General features: G+C 40.9%; 1 protein-coding gene across 4 annotated transcripts in view; it reads right to left on the bottom strand.

Annotated features, from left to right (window-relative positions):
* The window catches only part of LOC139626183 (ephrin type-B receptor 1-like), an 88,558-nt gene that overhangs the window by 16,795 nt on the left and 53,375 nt on the right, over positions 1-18,388 (bottom strand). For 3 of the 4 annotated variants that reach the window (XM_071486439.1, XM_071486442.1, XM_071486441.1), the window contains exons 10-14: positions 10,264-10,429; positions 9,786-9,891; positions 8,418-8,479; positions 8,094-8,291; positions 3,107-3,354 (exon numbers count right to left, since the gene is read on the bottom strand). In XM_071486439.1, the coding sequence (XP_071342540.1) occupies positions 3,107-3,354; positions 8,094-8,291; positions 8,418-8,479; positions 9,786-9,891; positions 10,264-10,429 (780 nt within the window). The remainder of the gene's footprint in view (positions 1-3,106; positions 3,355-8,093; positions 8,292-8,417; positions 8,480-9,785; positions 9,892-10,263; positions 10,430-18,388) is intronic. The other variant, XM_071486440.1, reaches the window with a different exon arrangement.

An 18,388-nucleotide genomic window follows, 5' to 3' on the forward strand; every position in this document is an offset into this window, starting at 1 on the left:
ATTTTCCATTATCAGACTTTAGTTATTTAGAGAACGTCAGACATGTGAAAGACGTGTCAGCATTTGACAGAAAATGTCATGACGAACAATGTTTTTGAGACTCAAGAGAACAAAATGTGACTGTAGTGTGATTAGGGTGAAGAAGAATCATATTTAAACACACTAATTTCTATTGCTATGGAAACTGTGATTTTCACAGTTTAACTTCAACTTAACATTTTTTACGATTCAATTCTCAATTTAGTTTTTTACGGCGCTTTATTTTTAGTTTATGTTACTGTAAATGAACAGTATGTAAGTTCTGCCACACATGATCTCTCAATCAAAAGAATGCACAAAAAAAGACGTTGTTGGGCTGGTATCATGGTAGTTGTCTCCTCCACTGCTGTAAGGTTCTCCCGGTTTGAATTCCTAATTTTTTTTACCAGGGGCCAAATTATCCACAGAGGTCTCCTCCTCTCCAAAACAAACAGACCTGGTCATAACTATTAAACACACTGAACAAAGCAGATATGTGATTGCTGCCTTGGTTTCAGTTGTTTCTGTGATAACTTAAGAACCAGATGTTCAGGAGGTTTTTACCGGCAGCCATACTATCTGCAGAGGTGTTCTCCTCGCCATAACAAATGCACCAGGGGATTAAAACCAGTACAAAAAAACTTTAAAAATCTATGATTCGCCAACACTCTTCACTGGACAAAGGAGTGGTTGAAATTTGCCTGGCTTTTTTCTCTGATAATTTAGGGTTCAGACATTCAGTAAATAAAATTCTTAATTGGGCTAAAATATATAAAGATTTGAAGTTTTAACACCAAAGAAAAAATTCAGACAGAGTCCGAAATTTACAGTGTGACTGCTGTCATGTCTACAAACCAACCAATCAGAGTACAACATGAAATGATGCAGTGTCTTTATGGGAGGTTTAAAGGGGTTCACAGTCATCATTGCAAAATGTGCCAATATGAGGGGCCATTGGGGGCCCCAAGCATTTTCCTGGTTTGCCTCTCCTTATGGTGCACCTCCGTTAACAGGCTGTTCAGAACATGAATACAGGTAAAGCTCAGTCACTTAATTTGAGCATTACTTTGTGCTGCAGGTCTACAGAGATACGAGGTAATAAGTCATTATGACATCACTTTGAATAGCATGAAGCTGGTCAACCTGTGCTTTAGAAAAGTTTAAAGCTTTAAATCATGCTTATGGAGTTAAGAAAGTTGGAGTTAATTATGTTGTTTTTCCCTTTGGAGAATAGCTCAGTTAATCAGGGATGTTATAAAGGTAAAGTAATTAAACGAGGACCGATTCTGCATCAGAGTCTTGGATAATGTTGGCCGATGGGCTTTCGCTGTCCCAAAGATATATGTGATATGCCATATGACATAATCGCAATAATGCCTTGTCATGTATAAATCAGGTTAATAGGAGAGGTGTGAAAATCATTTCTTTTATTATGCCATTGCTTTAATCTTAATTTTTGCAAATATATCCTGAATGTGTACAAGCAAACATGAAATTCCTCAGCTGTATATTAAAAATCAACACAAAAACCACATATTTTGAAGAGCTGGAGGTCAGTTGTTGTTATGAGCCAAAAACATTTTTGCCTTTTTGCGATTTCACTCTTTCACCTTTGGGCCAGACTGTCTCTGTCTTCTATAAACATCACTGACATCCCTGCTGACATAGTTGCAGTTAAAGGTGTGTGTGTGTCTTTTAATTCACTTTGTGCATCAAACTGTGCCTTTGATGCTCCTCTAGCCTAATCCTCTGAAGGCAAAACTTCTTTTAGGTGCACACAAACACACACGCGCATTGATCCTCTGGGTCTTGTGCCTGCAAGATGGTCACGCTAGGACAGCAACACCAGAGAGATCGATCATTGTGTTTGTGTGCGTGTATGAGTCAGCGGATGATTTGAGTCAAAAGGGGTCACGCTGTGAGAACCGAACATCAAAGTGTTTCGCTTTCTGTTTTTAGAGGCGCCTCGAAAGGAGGGCAGGATCAAAGAGACGGACATACTGATGGGCAGACAGGCTGGCAGGATGAGGAGGAAGGAGCACAGGAAGGAAAAAGAGAGGAGGAAAGAGAGAGCAGAAGCTTGTTTCTGTCCTTGTGTCTCTTTCTCCAAAAACTCCCAGTCCTCCACTGTTCATCTGTTCCTCTGCACTGTGTGACTATTTATGTGTTTGGATTACATGTGACTTTTGACCAAACGTAACTGTGCAAACTTTTTTCGATCCCCATCCATCACACAGAACGATCCGATCAGTCCCAAATTCTTTCTGCAACTCGACAACGACCTCAAACACACAGCCAGAGTCATAAAGAACTATCTTTAGCAACAAGAGGGTCTGGCCCCACTGAGAATGATCCTGTGTGTAAAATCAAACCTGTCCTTCCTCTGCTAAGGAGTATTAAAAAGTCACATAACATAGTTAAATTAGTTCCAAATTGTACAGTTTAAAAAATCCAGTAGCTTGTTCTAATAATGTTGACGAATCTCACGGCTCTATCTTCTGATGAGGACCGTGTGATATAATTTAAAGTTCCAAAATAAGCGAGTAAATGGACCTTAAAGGCCCTGAAGACACATTTTCTCAATCATCTTCTTCTCTATCAGCGATGGGATCATATTAGCTAAAGTTCTGCTTGTTTCACTTTTTCCCTCTGTGATCTTCTCACCGGTTTGAAGCTGAAATTCAAAGTTTTATTTTCTTACCTTTGACTCTTCCTCATTTAGTCATGAAAATTTAATCTAATAGAAGATTTCAGGGGCTTTAAGTTGAGACTGTTTGGACAACTTCAATTTTAACATGAATGAGAACTCATAGAACGACAGAGGAACATGAAGAACATCTAAATAACCAGATACCACCATGTGATAAAGATCCATAATAAGCAAGTTGAGACAGTCAACTGAGGTTTCTACGGTCATAAATGAACTGTCAAACAGCTGAAGTTTTACAGCCCAGCTAGGAAACATAATATTTGATGGGCCTGGGATCATTTCTCAAAACTCATCTCATGCTACTGTTGAGTATTTCATTCAGTTTCATGGAATTACATCTGCATGCGTCTGTGTGGACAGTATGTGTGTGTTATTTACCCGGAGAAACGAGTCAAGAGCTCCGTTCTCCATGAACTCTGTGATGATCATCGTGGGCCTGCTCTTGGTGACCACCCCCTCCAGCCTGATGATGTTTGGTTGGTCAAACTGGCCCATGATTGACGCCTCGGACAGGAAGTCCCTTCTCTGCCTCTCGGAGTAGCCCACCTTCAGGGTCTTGATGGCCACAGGAATTTCTTTTTTCCCAACAGGCTTCAGGCGGCCTTTGTACACCTCCCCAAACTCACCTGAAGAAGGAGAAAAAAGGGGCTTGGAATTAAAGCATTCTGTCTAATTTCAAGGTTCAGTATACATCTAAGGCTCTTTAGAAAACAGGAAGTGACTCAGCAGCTAAAACAAGTGCATTGCTGGGGATGGTGTTTTTTAATGCATCCTTGAATCATGAACCCTTCAATAAATTATCACATAACAAGGGGCTAATAAATAATTACCTTTTAATCACATTTTATGGTGTAAAATGGGTTAGCTGTGAAATCAGATGGGCTGAAGTTCATACCATTTGGGTACCATTCATGATTAACATCTCCCATCAATCAAACAAGAAAGAGCATATTGTTATTTGCAGCAGCTGATTCGGGGAGCAGTGTGAGGGGCAAGGCGTGTTACCCATATAAACACACTCTCGGTCCTGGGAGCCGCCCTCTGCACCCTCAGTCTCATACTGATGGCCTCTGAGCAGCTCTGTAGGTGCAGACTGAGGTCAAGGGCTTTGCTCGGGGGCACATTAATGGTTTAGCAGACACAAAGAACAACAAAAATTGAATCCACTCGAGAACCCCTCTCAGGGATGATACAGGGCGGTGTACCAAAGGTGGAAAATTAGATTAAAGGGATGGTGCTGTTATTATTTCGAAGGCTTTGCACATCACATCTTAACTGTCAACGTCATCTCTTGTTTTAAACAAAGGCGGCTTGGTGCCCTTGTGGATACAGAGGCTGTAGCACAAAGTTCCAAGGTTCAATCCCAGCCTATGGTTTAATTTGTTTTCCATGCTAAAGCAATTTCTTACTGTTTATTTGCCTTGTAGCATCAATTTATTGAGCTGAAGTCACTGTGGTCACACAGGATGCCAGTTTATTTCCCAACTAGGAAGGATAATTAGCATTAGAGGTAAGACTTTGGTCATGACATAAGTCTGAGATGATTAAATTAAAAAGAAAAGTAAAAATTCAAGCAGCAGAGTCCAAGACTTACCTAGACCTAGCCTACGATTTCAATATTGCAACTGTTTTTTTTTAGACCCTCTCTTATTGCAAATATATTTCAAAAATCACCTCCAGAGTCTCAGAAGGAAAAGCTAGCTTGCACAAATTCCAAAGAGTTTATAGTTGCTCTGAAGCAGCCACACTGAAAAGTCGGACTTAATCAATAGGAGGAGTTTGCGATATCATTTAAAAATGGGAATAACGGGGCAGCCTCTCCTCGAAGACATTCACAGCGTTGCACTTAGATTTTCACATGAAAAGTGAAAGAAAACTGAAAGAAAATTGTGTCAATAATGAAAAATGAAAGCTTGACAAACCCTGACACATTTCTCACCTCCGCACAGCTGGCCAATCACAGCATCAGGTAGTGATGAATGTCAGACTGTCAGTTTCAGAAAGCTACTGAAATGGTTGGACCCAGCTTCCACTAATCTGTCGTCGGAAATGCAATGGTCACAGATGGTTTCCGGAGCTATTTGATCTGACAAGCACTTCTGATGGCTCCTTTTATCACTGTGTTTTCACAGGCCTCGGTATGGGCACACTGATCTTCATGTTTATAACTGGTGCTGTGCCCCTTTAATTGATATTTTCTCTATTTTTGTAACATCTTATTTAATAACCATTTCAGTGTTCCATAAAGCAGTACTATATAATGCAGTGGACTAAAAAGTACAACATTTCCTTCTCAAATGTGGAGGTGTAAAGAGGTACAAAATGGAAATATTTAAGTAAAGTGTACATACTGTAAGAACAGTAATTTATTACCAGTAATTACTTTTAGTTACTTTCCACCTCTGCTTTTTTCTCACTTGACGTGCACATGAAAAGTTTTGTGGATGTAAAAAACTTTAAAGTAAAAGCTAAAAGAGATTACAGTCTATTATTCATGTGCCTCTCGTTACTGCTTACTTTATGCTGTTACTGTGTTGATCTGTGAATTGTTTTTTTTGTGCTCGGTTACAATGTTAAGAATATGAACTGCACAACCTCAGTGAAACTGTACACTGTCGAGAAAACCCTCCTTTCTATGGAGACACGTATGTCTTTTGTCAAAATAAATGCAGCCATATGCTGCTTGGGGACATGAAAATTGAATATCACTTCAAAATAAAAGTCCTCATCCCAGAGATAAAAATCAGTGTGTGAATAATGGATGAGTGATGGGAATTGGATGACAGGCTGTGTCGCCCTGTCTCACTGTGATCTCTGCTCCACATCTCACTGCTCATTAAAAACTATCTACTGTCAGTGCTGTAAACTTGTAGAAGGAGAGAAGGATGGAGAGCAAAATAAGAAGGAGAGGATGTGGGAAGGAAGGAGAGATGGGGGTGCAGAAGTGAAAGAGTGAAGAATGGAAATGAGACAAGATGACATATCACTTCCTGTCTTTCTAAAAGAGAGGTGGTCAAGGAGAGGAAGGAGCTTTAGAAGAAATATTCATTGGTTTTTGCTCTAAAATCTTGTCTTGAATCTACATTAATATATTAAATGGATTAACTGGCCTGTCAGGTGAGATATTAATGCTCATTTCTATTGTAACTTCAAGTGTTACAGCACTGATCTTCAGTCAAAGGAGCTTTTTATGAAGAAAATTTCTTACACTGGGAGTGATAGTAATAAGGAAAGGAAAGAAAAGAGATAGGTGTTATCACAGAGGGAGAGGAAGAGAGAGTAAGGTGAGATATTTTTATTATCTCCTTAGGGTGCTTTCTTCTTTTATCTTCCCTCCTCAGTCTGTTGTTCTGCTTCCCCCCTCCTGGTTGTTTGTTTTAGCATTTCTCTATACGCAAACAAACTCTGAGACTCCAGAGGGGCTGAATCACGGAGAGAGATGGAGATGGCGGAAATAATCAAAGAAAGACAAAAAGAAACACAGGATGATGAAGTCAGAGAGAGAAAGAGAGAGAGCATTTTCATCTTCTCTTTTTCATCGCAGCAGAATGGGAGAGATTCAAATGTTTAAGAGCTCAAAGTCCGGCCAGATCTCATATAACCCCGGGTCATATTTTCCCCTCCCTGCTGGTCGTTTTCATCCCTCCTCTGTCACCTCTGGCTGAGGTGAGAAACCTTCCCCAGAGAGAAATAAAGCGAGAAACGGAGGGATTACGAAAAGCCTCTCAGGGTGGCTCAACAGACCAAAGCCCCGAGCACACACTCGCAGCGGTGAAGGTCTGAATCTGGTTCATGACCCTTTTCACCCTGAGCTCCATGGCCATTTGGGTTTGATTGGTTTTGGTTCAAAGAAAACAAGTTGTGTTATCAGAGGTTTAACATCGGAGGTAAAAACATTCCTTCATCTAAAGCGGTCTGAGGTGGTGGACAAATATCACTAATCTTAAACGTTAAAACCTGCAAAAGAGTTATTGCTCAAGGATGTGACTGATAGCTGGATGTATCCCTGATTTCATGCACACAGTGAACCTGTTTGTGTGGTTTAAATGGATGTTTTTTTACTAGGGATGGCTATTGCTAAGATTTTAATGGCGGCACTACTTGATTTATTTATATCTACTATATATAAATTAGCATTCTCGAGAAGCAACGTGCATTAGCATTATTTCTAACAAATCACCAGTGGTTATTTTCCATCATTAACTCATGCTTGTGTAGTTGAGTTAACTCCTTGTGTGGGCTCCAGGTTGCTAGCACAAAATAACACAACTGGGGCAACGACGGATGAACTACGAGCTAGACGGTTAAAAACTGTGCATTTCTCTGCTTGTATGTGATGGACTTTCGCTGGATATTTCACTTTGCCATTGTCACTAATAGCAGGGTCTCTGTGTGTTTGTGTTTGTGTCTGCGAGAGAGAGCTGCTCGGCCCTTGCACAAACGGGCTCTGGGAGACAGATCTCTGTTGGGAAAAGCAAAAATACATCATAGGAGAAAGTCTCAATCAGAAATGGGGTTGATGAGACAAAATATGCAAGATAAGTTTTGGCTTATCAGAGCTTATCGATACGATGACCTTTGATAATTTAGCACTGAGACCCGTTCAATACCAGGCTCTGATCCCTTATTTACATTATATGTTTAATCTATTTCATTATGTTTTGTGCACAATAAAGATCAGCATTCAGGGATCAGTGGTAAAATAAGATACTTAGCAAATGTTAAGTTTTTTGTTTGTTTCCACCTTTTTTTCCATCCAACAGCTGCAACGCAAAAACCTCCACTCCCACACCCTAATATTTCAGAGGGAGCTCTGGGACGCCGTTTCACATCCAAACATCACACAGCATTTTTACAGTGAGAGCTCAGATAGCCAAAGAGAATGCATGAGGACAGTTTTAATTTATTCCTGTGAAAGTTCTCAGCATGAATAAAACATCTCCCCTGACTTCAAAGGAAAAAAAATAAAGCAAAATAATAAATTGGCATTGCACGTTTCCAGATCTTTCTCATTGACACAAAAGTTTGTCAGCTGAAGAAATTGAGTATTTTACTGTAGAGTATCTTCTGTTTCATTTGACAGTTGTTCTCATTTAGGAAACCAAGGTTTACTTTTAAAATGTTTGGAGCAGTTAATAGTAGATATGAGCAAGGCCTGTGGTTTTTTTTTTCTTCTTACTCTTCAACCAAAGCTCTTGCGCAAACAGAATGAATGCACACTAATATTTGACACATATTGAAATAATCAAGGATTTTCATTTGAGGCGTTTGTTGAGTTTTTCTTCTGACAGTTTACTGAAACAACACAAGAGAGAGGGAGGGTGAGCCAGAGGGTTCAGGAGACTAGGTCTATCAAAATCTCTACCTGATCCGATGACTTCCTCTATTTTGACACAGGAGGGGTCAATTTCCTTGGCAAACTCCCGCACAGCCTCATTGGGGTCCTCGTAGGTGAAGGGGTCGATGTAGATCTTGACCCCTGGTGAACTGTGACCCTCAGACAGGGTGGGAAAGGTCACAGTGGGGGTTTGACCACTGAACATGTCAGGCCTCAGAGTCACCTCTGAAGAGAAAATGAGAAAAAATAAACAAGAAAACATTGTTTTAAATGATGGTGGATGTAAATGTGTATGATGTTGGGTTTTATTTCATATATAAATAAGTGCAGCAGAAGTGTTGTCAGTCGTACCACCTCCATTGTTGTACTGCGGCAGCTTGTCACCGTAAATGCTCTCCTTCAGCTGCCTTCTCCTACACAAAAACAAAGATGGAGAGATTTTAGGGGAAAGGTAGCATGAGAACAGAAATGATAAACAAGAGTATGAAATGTTGTGAGAATAAAATGCTAATTGGTTGTCTGCTCCTCAGCTTGGCTGAGATAAAATAAATAGTCTTCCTGAATGTCAGAGAAAAGTCTGCTTGAGAGAAAGGAAAAGTCTGTCAGGAATTCATTAGCACTGGGTGACTTGTTACTGTTCTATGTTGTCAGCTCCTGTTTCCCGCTTTCATCTGAGGCTGGAACCAAAGAAATGCACTCTGTAATATTTTAATATGTCAACTGATCTTCCCAAAAGACACCCTATATGCCACACAGGAGAGACAGCTTGTCGCTTGCTATTTCTGGGAGGTCTTGGGGTTACAGAAACTTCAGGCATTTCAGAGTGCAACTCCACTTTAAAACTCTTCAATCAAATAAAAGAAATGTGCCAGAGCTATGTCACTATTGTTCTTAAGCTCCCAAGCTCCCTCAAAATTATGTGAAAACAATGAATGGTAAACCTGAAAGTTTATTCTTGCCATTGGAAACAGTGGTTTCATAAAATAAACTTCGAACTCAAAGTCAACTCACTGGTTTTCAAATGCATGTCACAGTTTTCCTCAGCTGAGTTTACTCAGTTACCATCACATGACCTAAGTACTCTGCACAATGCTGCAGCTTTTATGATTTTATCCAGGTATGGCTTTATTAACTCACCTAAATAATTTTATTTATGTCTGTGTTTTTGTTTAAATGTAATCATGAATCAAATGATCCCATAATTTAATCTTTCTGTAAAGCAATTTGTTCAGTGTTTGTTGTTTTTAAATGTGATCTATAAATGAATTCCCCTGATTTACCGTCAATCTTGTGACAGCAGGTGTGCGGGGGTCTAACCTGACCTGTAACAGGACGAGGGGGCAAACAGCTGGCAAAACTCACTCTGCTGGGGAATACTATCAGATGGTGAATTTTTTTCTAAAAACAAATGGTTTTACTCGATGTTATAGTGTTTGCACTGTAAATAATGTGATTTTTATCAGATTTTTATCCATTTATTAAATCTAAACAAACCATGATACATTCCCTGATTAGAAAGTGACCCATATTGACCATTATAAACAGGTCTGGTGTGGATGCTTGGGTGTATTTGTAAAAGATGCGGGATGTGTTTAAGTGTGTGTGTGTGTGTGTGTGTGTGTGTGTGTGTGTGTCTGTGTGTGTCTGTGTGTGTGTGTGTGTGTGTGTCTGTGTGTGTGTGTGTGTGTGTGTGTGTGTGCGTGTGTGTATGCATGTTACCTGGAACAGATTATGGCAATAGCTACCAATGAGACGATACATACTCCTCCCACTAAAGATCCTGCAATCAGGGAGAGCTGCTGTCCCAGCTCTGACTTGTACTCATCTGCAGCAACACACACATAAACCACACACACACACACACACACACAAAGTGAGAGGAGCAGTATTATTTTCATATTTTTAAGTGCTTTCCCATAAACACAACTGAGCATTTCTTGAAGGAAGAATATACACCTAGCAGTTTCACTCTCTAACACACACATAAAATATTGTTTACGAGGCTCATTTTACATGACTGCAAGTAGACACACACACAAAGTAGTGCACAATTTATTTACCTTACAGCCAGATTTTCACTCTAGCTCAGCCTCTCACATTCCCTCTCTCGCTCCTACACTCACATTCCTCTCCACCATAAAAACCCCACCTGCCCACACACACCTCCACACACTGCAGGCAACCATCACCCACTTACCATCAGTGAGTGTTTGGAAGAGCATCTCCTTGCTGTAGGCGCCGTAGCCGGCCACGGTACGGGCCCTCACCTGGACCACGTAGCCAGTCCCGGGCCTCAGTCCCTCCAGAACCACATTGGTCGTCTCGCTCAGGACTACTGAACTGTTCAGTACTGACGACTGGGACTGCAGGGAAAGTACAGTGAGAGATGGATGTTTCACAGTGGTCCAAGACAGACTATAATACTGTTTCAGTCAAAGACTAAAGGAGACTAAATTCAATCCTTAGTTTTGGCTTTCAGCTGACAAAAGATTAATCCCTCTTAACTTGCAGTCCAAACTGAGACATTTGTTATTTTCAAACTGTGACACCACAGACACCCTGGCAGGACTGAGTAACTGCAGCATCTTGAGTTTCAATTCAATCTTTGTCACACCATGCTCTATCTCTATTCTTTATCTTTTTTCATTAAAAAAAAAGAACACTTCATATCCCTTCAACTACATTTTGTTCCCATGCTCCTCACACTTGAATGATCTGTCTGTCTCTATCTGACTGTTCACACCTTAAAGGGTCACTTCACCTAAATAACAAGATTTTGATATTGATTCCATATTGAGATATTGGCCTCCACCCCAAAACACAATCTTTGCAGAAATATTCTGGATAGTCCACAGACTTTACGATTGGACCTACTTTCTACTCACTATGAAAACCGGTTGTGAATGTTTTTCAGTGTGTCAAGCAGTATAATTGCACATACACATTATTTGTAAATATAAAATACATTTCCACTTCTATGCAGACGACACTCAGTTATATGTACACAAACCAGCAGCGTAAGTAACCTTATAAACTGCCTCAATGAGTATTGGATGTCCAGCAATTTCCTCCAGTTTAATGAGAGCAAATCTGAGAGACATCAAGTCGCTCCACAATAAATTTGGTGGTCCATCAGTATGTGTTTAAAACCTATTGCTAAAAATCTAAGAGTGCTGTCTGACTCCGACCTTGGTTTTTATGCTCAAGTTTAGAAAACTGCACAGTCCTTCTTTCTTTACCAAAGAAATATCACCAAATGAAGTCATTCAGGCTTTTATCTTTCACTACTGTAACTCCATTCACTTCTGCTTGAGCTGAAGACACTTTCCTCTGCAGCTGGTTTAACTCATTCAGGGGAATGTGATCACATCACCTCTATCTTGGCTTCTCTTCACTGTCTACACATTCATTTCAGAATTGTTTTAAAAATTTCACCAGCAACATAAAAGACTGAACGGGGCTCTTGGCAAAAATTACATTTCACTCCATATGAGCCCAATCGCAGTCTGAGGTTCTCTGGCCACAATCTCCTGGCTGTTCCTAGATCATGACTGGTAACTAGAGGTGACAGGGCCTTCACTCTCAAACCCCCCGACTCTGCCAGAGGAATTCAGGCTCACCAATTCAGTCTGAACCCTCCAGTCAACTCTGAAGACACACTTACGTACAGACAAACAATTTCATGTTAACACTAAAACCTCTGTCATTTAGTGTGTTGATCTTATTTTATAATTATTGAGCCTGTATTTTGAGGGTTTTTGTCTGTTTGTTAGTTTTGTTTTGCTTTGCTGTGTTTTAATATTTCAGCCTACATTTTATTTTCTTTCAATCTTTTGGCGCACTTTGCTCTGTGCAGCACTTTGTAACTACTGCTATTATTACTATTATTATGATATTCTATCATTTTATTGGGGTTGGATAGAAGTTTCAAAACTGGCATATCTCAAAAGCTTTTTTTGAAATTTGGGTGAACTGGCCTGTGCAGAGTAACTTCAGTCCAAAATAAAAAGCAAGTAGTGCTCAGCACCCCTCTGTTGTGCCTGTAACCACACCCAGCAGTACAAGCCCCCATGGTAGTTATCTACTAACTGTGTTTCCCTATGTTCAGAATTCAGTCCCTGCGCCCTCTTTTCTGTTGTGTCTCTTCATCTGCCCACGCCGCTTCAGCTTGCCAGCCTGCCTCCTCTCGCATCTGCCTGTCTGCCCTCTGCCTCTGCCTGCCAGCCATCTCCATCACCGGAACCATTCCCCTTAATCCTCATGTGAACCCCACTTTACCCTCACTGCCTCTGTCTCTGTGTATGCGTTTGGGTCCAGAAACTAATGAAGCAGAACAGTCTTTGCAGAAACACTGTCCAGTCTCCTCTGGTGATTTAATTGAAAGTACGATTCATCAAAGTGCAGCGGGCTGCATGAAAGCTAGTCAAAAACAACCTCTGTGGATTATCCAGAGTTACTGGGTCATCACCAGTGAAAAGACATGAAAAGACATGTAGCCGTTAAATTTTATAAACGTCATTTTTTTGTTTTATGAGAAGCACAAGCACCCTGACAATCCCACTGTATTATTATAGAGTTCATATTTAAAACATCAGCACATAAAACCAACCTATCTGCAACCAAGACACATAGGGTTGAATAACATATTTTTATAATTTAGGTGAACTGACCCTTAAACAACCCAATTAGAAAGTCAGTCAGCCTTACAAAAAAGCCTTGTGTTTACCTCATGTGTCTCCTTCACCTTAAATCTGACTCCTCTCTCTTACACCTCTTCCCATGTACCTTCCAGTCATCATTTATATTGTCCACCACCACCACCTTCTTCATATGTCTCTTCCCTGAGTCTCATGTATCACCACCTCTTTCCTCCTCCTTCTTGCTTTGTTTTCCACCTCTTTCCTATCCTCTTTGACCCATTCATTCCTGCTTTCCCCTGCAAATATGAGTGACAATGCAGTTAATTAGCCACTGTCCACAGAGACAGGTCTACCTGAGCATTTGGTGCTCTCTCCCCACAGTCCTCCTCCTGAGGTGGATTAGGAATCAGACCTATCAGGTCCATCTTATAAACCCTATAGGCTACAACCTTTCGCCACTATCTTTCTCTGCCCTCCTTCTGCGCCTCCTGTCACCCGTTTCTTTCAGATAAAAAAAGGTTTTTACTGTGGCAAAATTGAAACGGTCCGGAGAGAATGACAGACATGGTGTGATGATGGCATGAAAGGGGGTGGGGGGTGGGGGGTGGGGGGGGGGTCATGCCGTGTGGATGAGGGGGGTGGAGGGGTTTGGAGGGTTCAACGGCAGGGCTAAGAGAAAAGGGAAGAGAGATGATGATGGTGATGAGGAGAGTTTAGGAGGGTGAGGGTGGTGAAGAAAGTGAGGGCTGGGGGGGAGATTAGAGAGATGGATAGTTATCAGAGAAGGACATGCACATAAATGAAAAGGGGTTGAAGATGATTGAGCTTTTATTACTGTTACCGTTATTATTCTTTGCAACAGATATTTCCCTCTAGTCCATCTTAAACCCCTTTTTGCTTCTGGCTATTTTTAACTATTTTTATATAGGATGCCCTGTGTCATTTATTAGTTTGTTCATTCCTGTGGACCTAGCTTGGTCTATTTAGCATCATTGAACCCTCTAATTTTAGTGTGTGTACATATACTGCAATATGACCAAAGAGTAATACTACTGTGATAATAAAGACAAGACATATGGGCAACTGTAGAATCTACAGCATTTGAAGCAGGGAGAGAAGGGTTATATTTGGAAGTGGCCACAGAAATGGGGGTATTGTGTCGGGGGTGGGGTTTGGATTTGGAGAGGTGTGTGGGGGGGGTTGGCTCTACGCTTGACACAGTGGAGAGGTTAGGGGACAGCCCATCTGGGAAGGTCTGGTAGCCAGAGATAAGTAGTGGGGAAAAATCCTGCCTCCCTGTGCCATATCAAATTTACTACATTAAAACCTCATTATCTATAGAGTGGCTAAGAGGGTAGGAGGAGGTAAGGGAGGGATGGAAGAGAAAATGGAGGGAAAGAAGGTGGAGAAATGACAAAGTACCAGAAAAGGAGATACAGTGCAGCTGTCTGGTAAGAAAAAATCTGTCATCTCTCTCTCCGGGCTTATCAAACTGCTCCCTGAGGACTTTCTTCACTTGATGCTATGAGCTAAAATTAGTCACTTTATGTGGCTGGCTTGTCATCAGTTAAAATACATTATTTCTCCCTTCTTAAGATATGTGTCAAGGAAGAAGAATGAAAAGAGGAAACAAAGAAAGAACAAACTGTCAGCTTTTGACTCTGAGTCTTAATTGGCTTCCATGTTAAATAATGTTAAAGTAAAGGCTGCAGCAAATAAGGCCGACTTACAGTAAAGTCGCTGCCCTGATTTTGACAAAGTAAGGGTTTTATCTGTGACTGTCAGACTGCAGCTACAGTACATCTCCCAGCGAGTGCACTACTTCTCATTCTGTCCTTGACTCACTCTAATTGCTCTCTCTGAGGCAGATTCTCAACTTTCTTTCTTTGTGTGCTTTCCCTGGAACTTCGCTGTTACCAAAACCTTGGGAAATAGGGGAGCTGAGCAGCACTCCAACCCCCAGATGCGACACGCCACCTCATGAGGAATACTTGTATTGTTGTAAGATATTACACCCCTGTAATATCTTTTGCTTTTTTCAATTATTGCTGAACCTTCTCAATTAGTTTCTTAAAATATTTAGAGCAATGCCCAGTAGTATTTTGTCTGTACTGAACTGTTGTGGCGGGAAGGTTGGACGAGACTCAACCAGCCTCTCCAGCATGAACAGAATATTTCTTAAATGCAGTTTTCAACTAACTGCTGTGTATAAAAAGTATGGCATTGTCATGAGTGGTGACACTGTGCTGCTAGTGCCAGTCATTAGGACTAAAGTATATTTCTTAACTTTGCTATTTTCACGTATAGTCTGGCTGATAAAACGTCATAAGGCACTCTAAAAATGTGATTTACAATGTTGTTAATTCTCCAGTCTGGACTCCAGACAGCTTTTATCACTAGGTTTGTCTAATATTCCAATCCTGTGTGTTTGCTCAAGACATTTATAATTTTTATGCTCCAGCAGCTATTTTAGTATGAGTGATAATTCTAACAAGCACTCACACCACAACAACAAAACAGGTCATTTTCACCGTCCTCTAAAATGAGTGTTTCATTTGAGCATTTTCTGATCTGCTACCTCTATTGCTGACATCAGGTAAAGAGGGTCAATGGTTAAAAGGAGCCAGTGTTAAAGACCAGATGTGACCCATGGCTTCCAGTGACAATGTCAGACACTTTGTATAGCCAACCTTCCACTTGAACTCCTTCCTAAGAGGTTTTGCGGCAGGCAAACTACTTCAACCTTTGCTTCCAAGAGGAGACTCAAGTTTAGCATGACAACAAAAGGTTACCTGTCAGGAAAAGGTAAACATCATTCTAGAAAATAGTTCTAGGCACTTTAGCAGATACAAATAGTGCTGTTTTTCTGGTGAGAACAATCAACAGTTAATGTGAACTATAGAGAGTTCTGCACAGAAGAATGTGCAAATGTTTCAACAGCTGAAATGCTTTCAGGTACCACATTCTTATAAAGGCATAATGAACTTCACTAATTGGAGAGGAATCACACTCAGTGAGCACTGGAAGATCTCTTCAAATCATATTTCATGAAATGAAATCGGTAATGAGGATAGTTATGGCCCAGCCTCCATTAAATTGGACATTAGACACTGGATCTGCATGTGTTGATCATTTTTAGTAGCATTTCAAAATGTGAGAGTAAGACGGGAATGTGAGGAAGACTTTACATAATCTCATTAAAAGTATATTCTTGCAGGATACCAAGGTTATACTGTGCATAATTACTGCATATACCAGCACACATAAATTATTCATTAATTTCGTTAAAAGTTGAATGCAATTCATCAAAAGCATCAGCAAACAGGTCGGAAGACATACTTTGGTGTAATAGTTCAATTACTTGTGTCCTGATGAATGGTCGTGTTACTGCTGTATTAACCTAGAATTTACATGTGAATACTTAGTACACACTGTCACCAGGAACTTTCAAAGTAGCAATAATAACCCCAACAATAAAAATGACTCACACAAACACACATTCTCCCTTCCTCTTGTGCAGCACAGTAAAATTACAGTCATATATTGTGTTGTTCTGGAAAATTGGAAACTGTGAGCAAGCCCTCTGGAGTCACGGACTTTAGGACTGTGCCTGAGTGTTTTCATCAAAGAGAATAGATAAGAAAGAGAGTTGACAAGAGTCTAGCATTTAAAGTTTGTAGTTCTGTTTGTAGCTGAGAGTTTAAGTGAGTTATGGAAGCACCAACGCACTGACAGTATGTATTAAAAAGAAAAAAAATGAGTACAGAGAGTTGCTGTGGGATCCCAAAAAAATGCCAAAAACTATTTTCTTCAGTTTTGTAAAAAAAAAGGATAAGAAGATGGCAATGAATCAAATGTGGGCTGTGGATGAGGAGGCATGTTGTTCTTTTTGGTATATCTCACACAATCCCTTGTAGGTGCTTTGCTCTTTGTCTTTAATCCGACTGCAGTGAAAGTCTATCTGTTTTTGCAGCTGTTGGCTCAGCTTGAGAAAAGATGAGGATATTCTTAAGTTTAGCTTTGGGTGATAGATATGCTTTTAATTTAACTTTGAGTCTCAAAAAGGCACTGCTTTCCATTGACTGAATTACAAAGAAGACAAGATATGCTGCCACAATTTGTCCTTTCTTTGAGCTTTTCCTTTCCTAGAGCAGGAGTCTTTGATGGGAAAGCAATCAGGTCTTGAATGTTTCACCTCTAAATCAGAGGCCCTCATTGGTGCCCCAGGTTTGGCTTTCCGTATGCAGGCTAGTTTGATCATTGAACTCTGGCAGTGAAGTGTTTTGTGCCTTGGTGCCCTGGTTCATACAGGTTAAGACCTTGTCCACCACAGAACAGCTGGAGGCTTGATTGCTTCAGTCAGACAGCCTCGCAGAGTGGAGCGGAAGGAGCTTTGATTTCATAGCAACCACTGGCAGATAAATGGGTGCTTTAGTCTTCTTGTCTTTGAGAGATTCAGCCAGGGTGATAGAAAGATCTTCTAGTGCTCTCAAGATGTTGACATACATAGCAAAAACATTTTTTAACATTTCTAACACTTGACATTTTTTTAAAACCACATTCACACTTTATTTTCTTTTGCAAAACACTGAAAACAAGAGAAAACAGCACTTTCACAAAGGTCAATAACACTGTTGGGCAGCATGACCTGTCTTCCATCTTTCTTCAAATCTGAAAAGCTTCAACACAAAATACAGTGAACTGCAGTTCACCAACGTCTGTCTCTGTGAGTGGTGGGCTCACGTGGTGGCAGCCACCAGACGTTTCCCGCTGAATTTCCCTCACCAGGTCTGGCTCCAGGAGGGGGGTACACGTGCCTCCCTGAGGTACTGCAGCTGGGATGTTACTGTTTAATTCTGGGTCTGTGAATTCAGGGTCACGGGAATCCACAAACTCCTTCACCACAACAAAGTAGTGACTCTCAGAAGGGGCAACAGTAGTGTGGGCATTGTACCAGGCCGCTGTGGTGAAGAGGGGGCTGAGCCTGAGGGTAAAGCTCTCAATTTACCAGTTGCTTTATGTTCCAACCCTCACCTATGATCATGAGCTTTGAGTAGCGACTGAAAGAATGAGATCACAGATATAAGCAAAATAAGTTTCCTTCATAAGGTGGCTGGGCTCACAGTAGAGCAGCTGCTCCATCGTACCGAAAAGGACCAGTTGAGGTGGCACAGGCATCTGATGAGGAAGCCTCCTGGGTGCCTCTCTTTCAAGATTTTCTAGGCATATCCAACTGGATGGAGACCCTAGATATCTCATCTGGCATGGGAACACTTCCCTCAGAAGGAGCTAGAAGATGTTGTTCATGAGAGGGACGTGTGGATTACCTTGACCTTGCACTGGATAAGCAGTGCAAAAGAGAGGTTGGACAGATGGAGAACGTAGAAGTACCCATTGCATCGTGCTTCTTGAGATTTGGGCTTCCTCCCATTCTTAACAGAATTGTCCAGAGTGAGAAGGATAAAGATAATTTCCAAAGACTTTGGTTAGAGTACATAATGGCACTTCTCATCAAGCACTTTTCCTGTTTGTCAGTACATCTGCAGATCCTCAGCATCTGGGCCTGGTTGAATGGATGGTTTCCCGGAAAGATGTCCTGCTGTCTGTGAGTCTACTCACTGAGTCTATCTCTCTGTGAGGAAAAGACTATGCCCTTTAAAGATAGAGGTAACTATGTAGAAC

The sequence above is a fragment of the Trachinotus anak genome, unplaced genomic scaffold, assembly GCF_046630095.1.
Source record: "Trachinotus anak isolate AG129_WGS33_773 ecotype Australia unplaced genomic scaffold, CSIRO_AGI_Tana_v1 ptg000010l, whole genome shotgun sequence".
Taxonomy (NCBI): domain Eukaryota; kingdom Metazoa; phylum Chordata; class Actinopteri; order Carangiformes; family Carangidae; genus Trachinotus; species Trachinotus anak.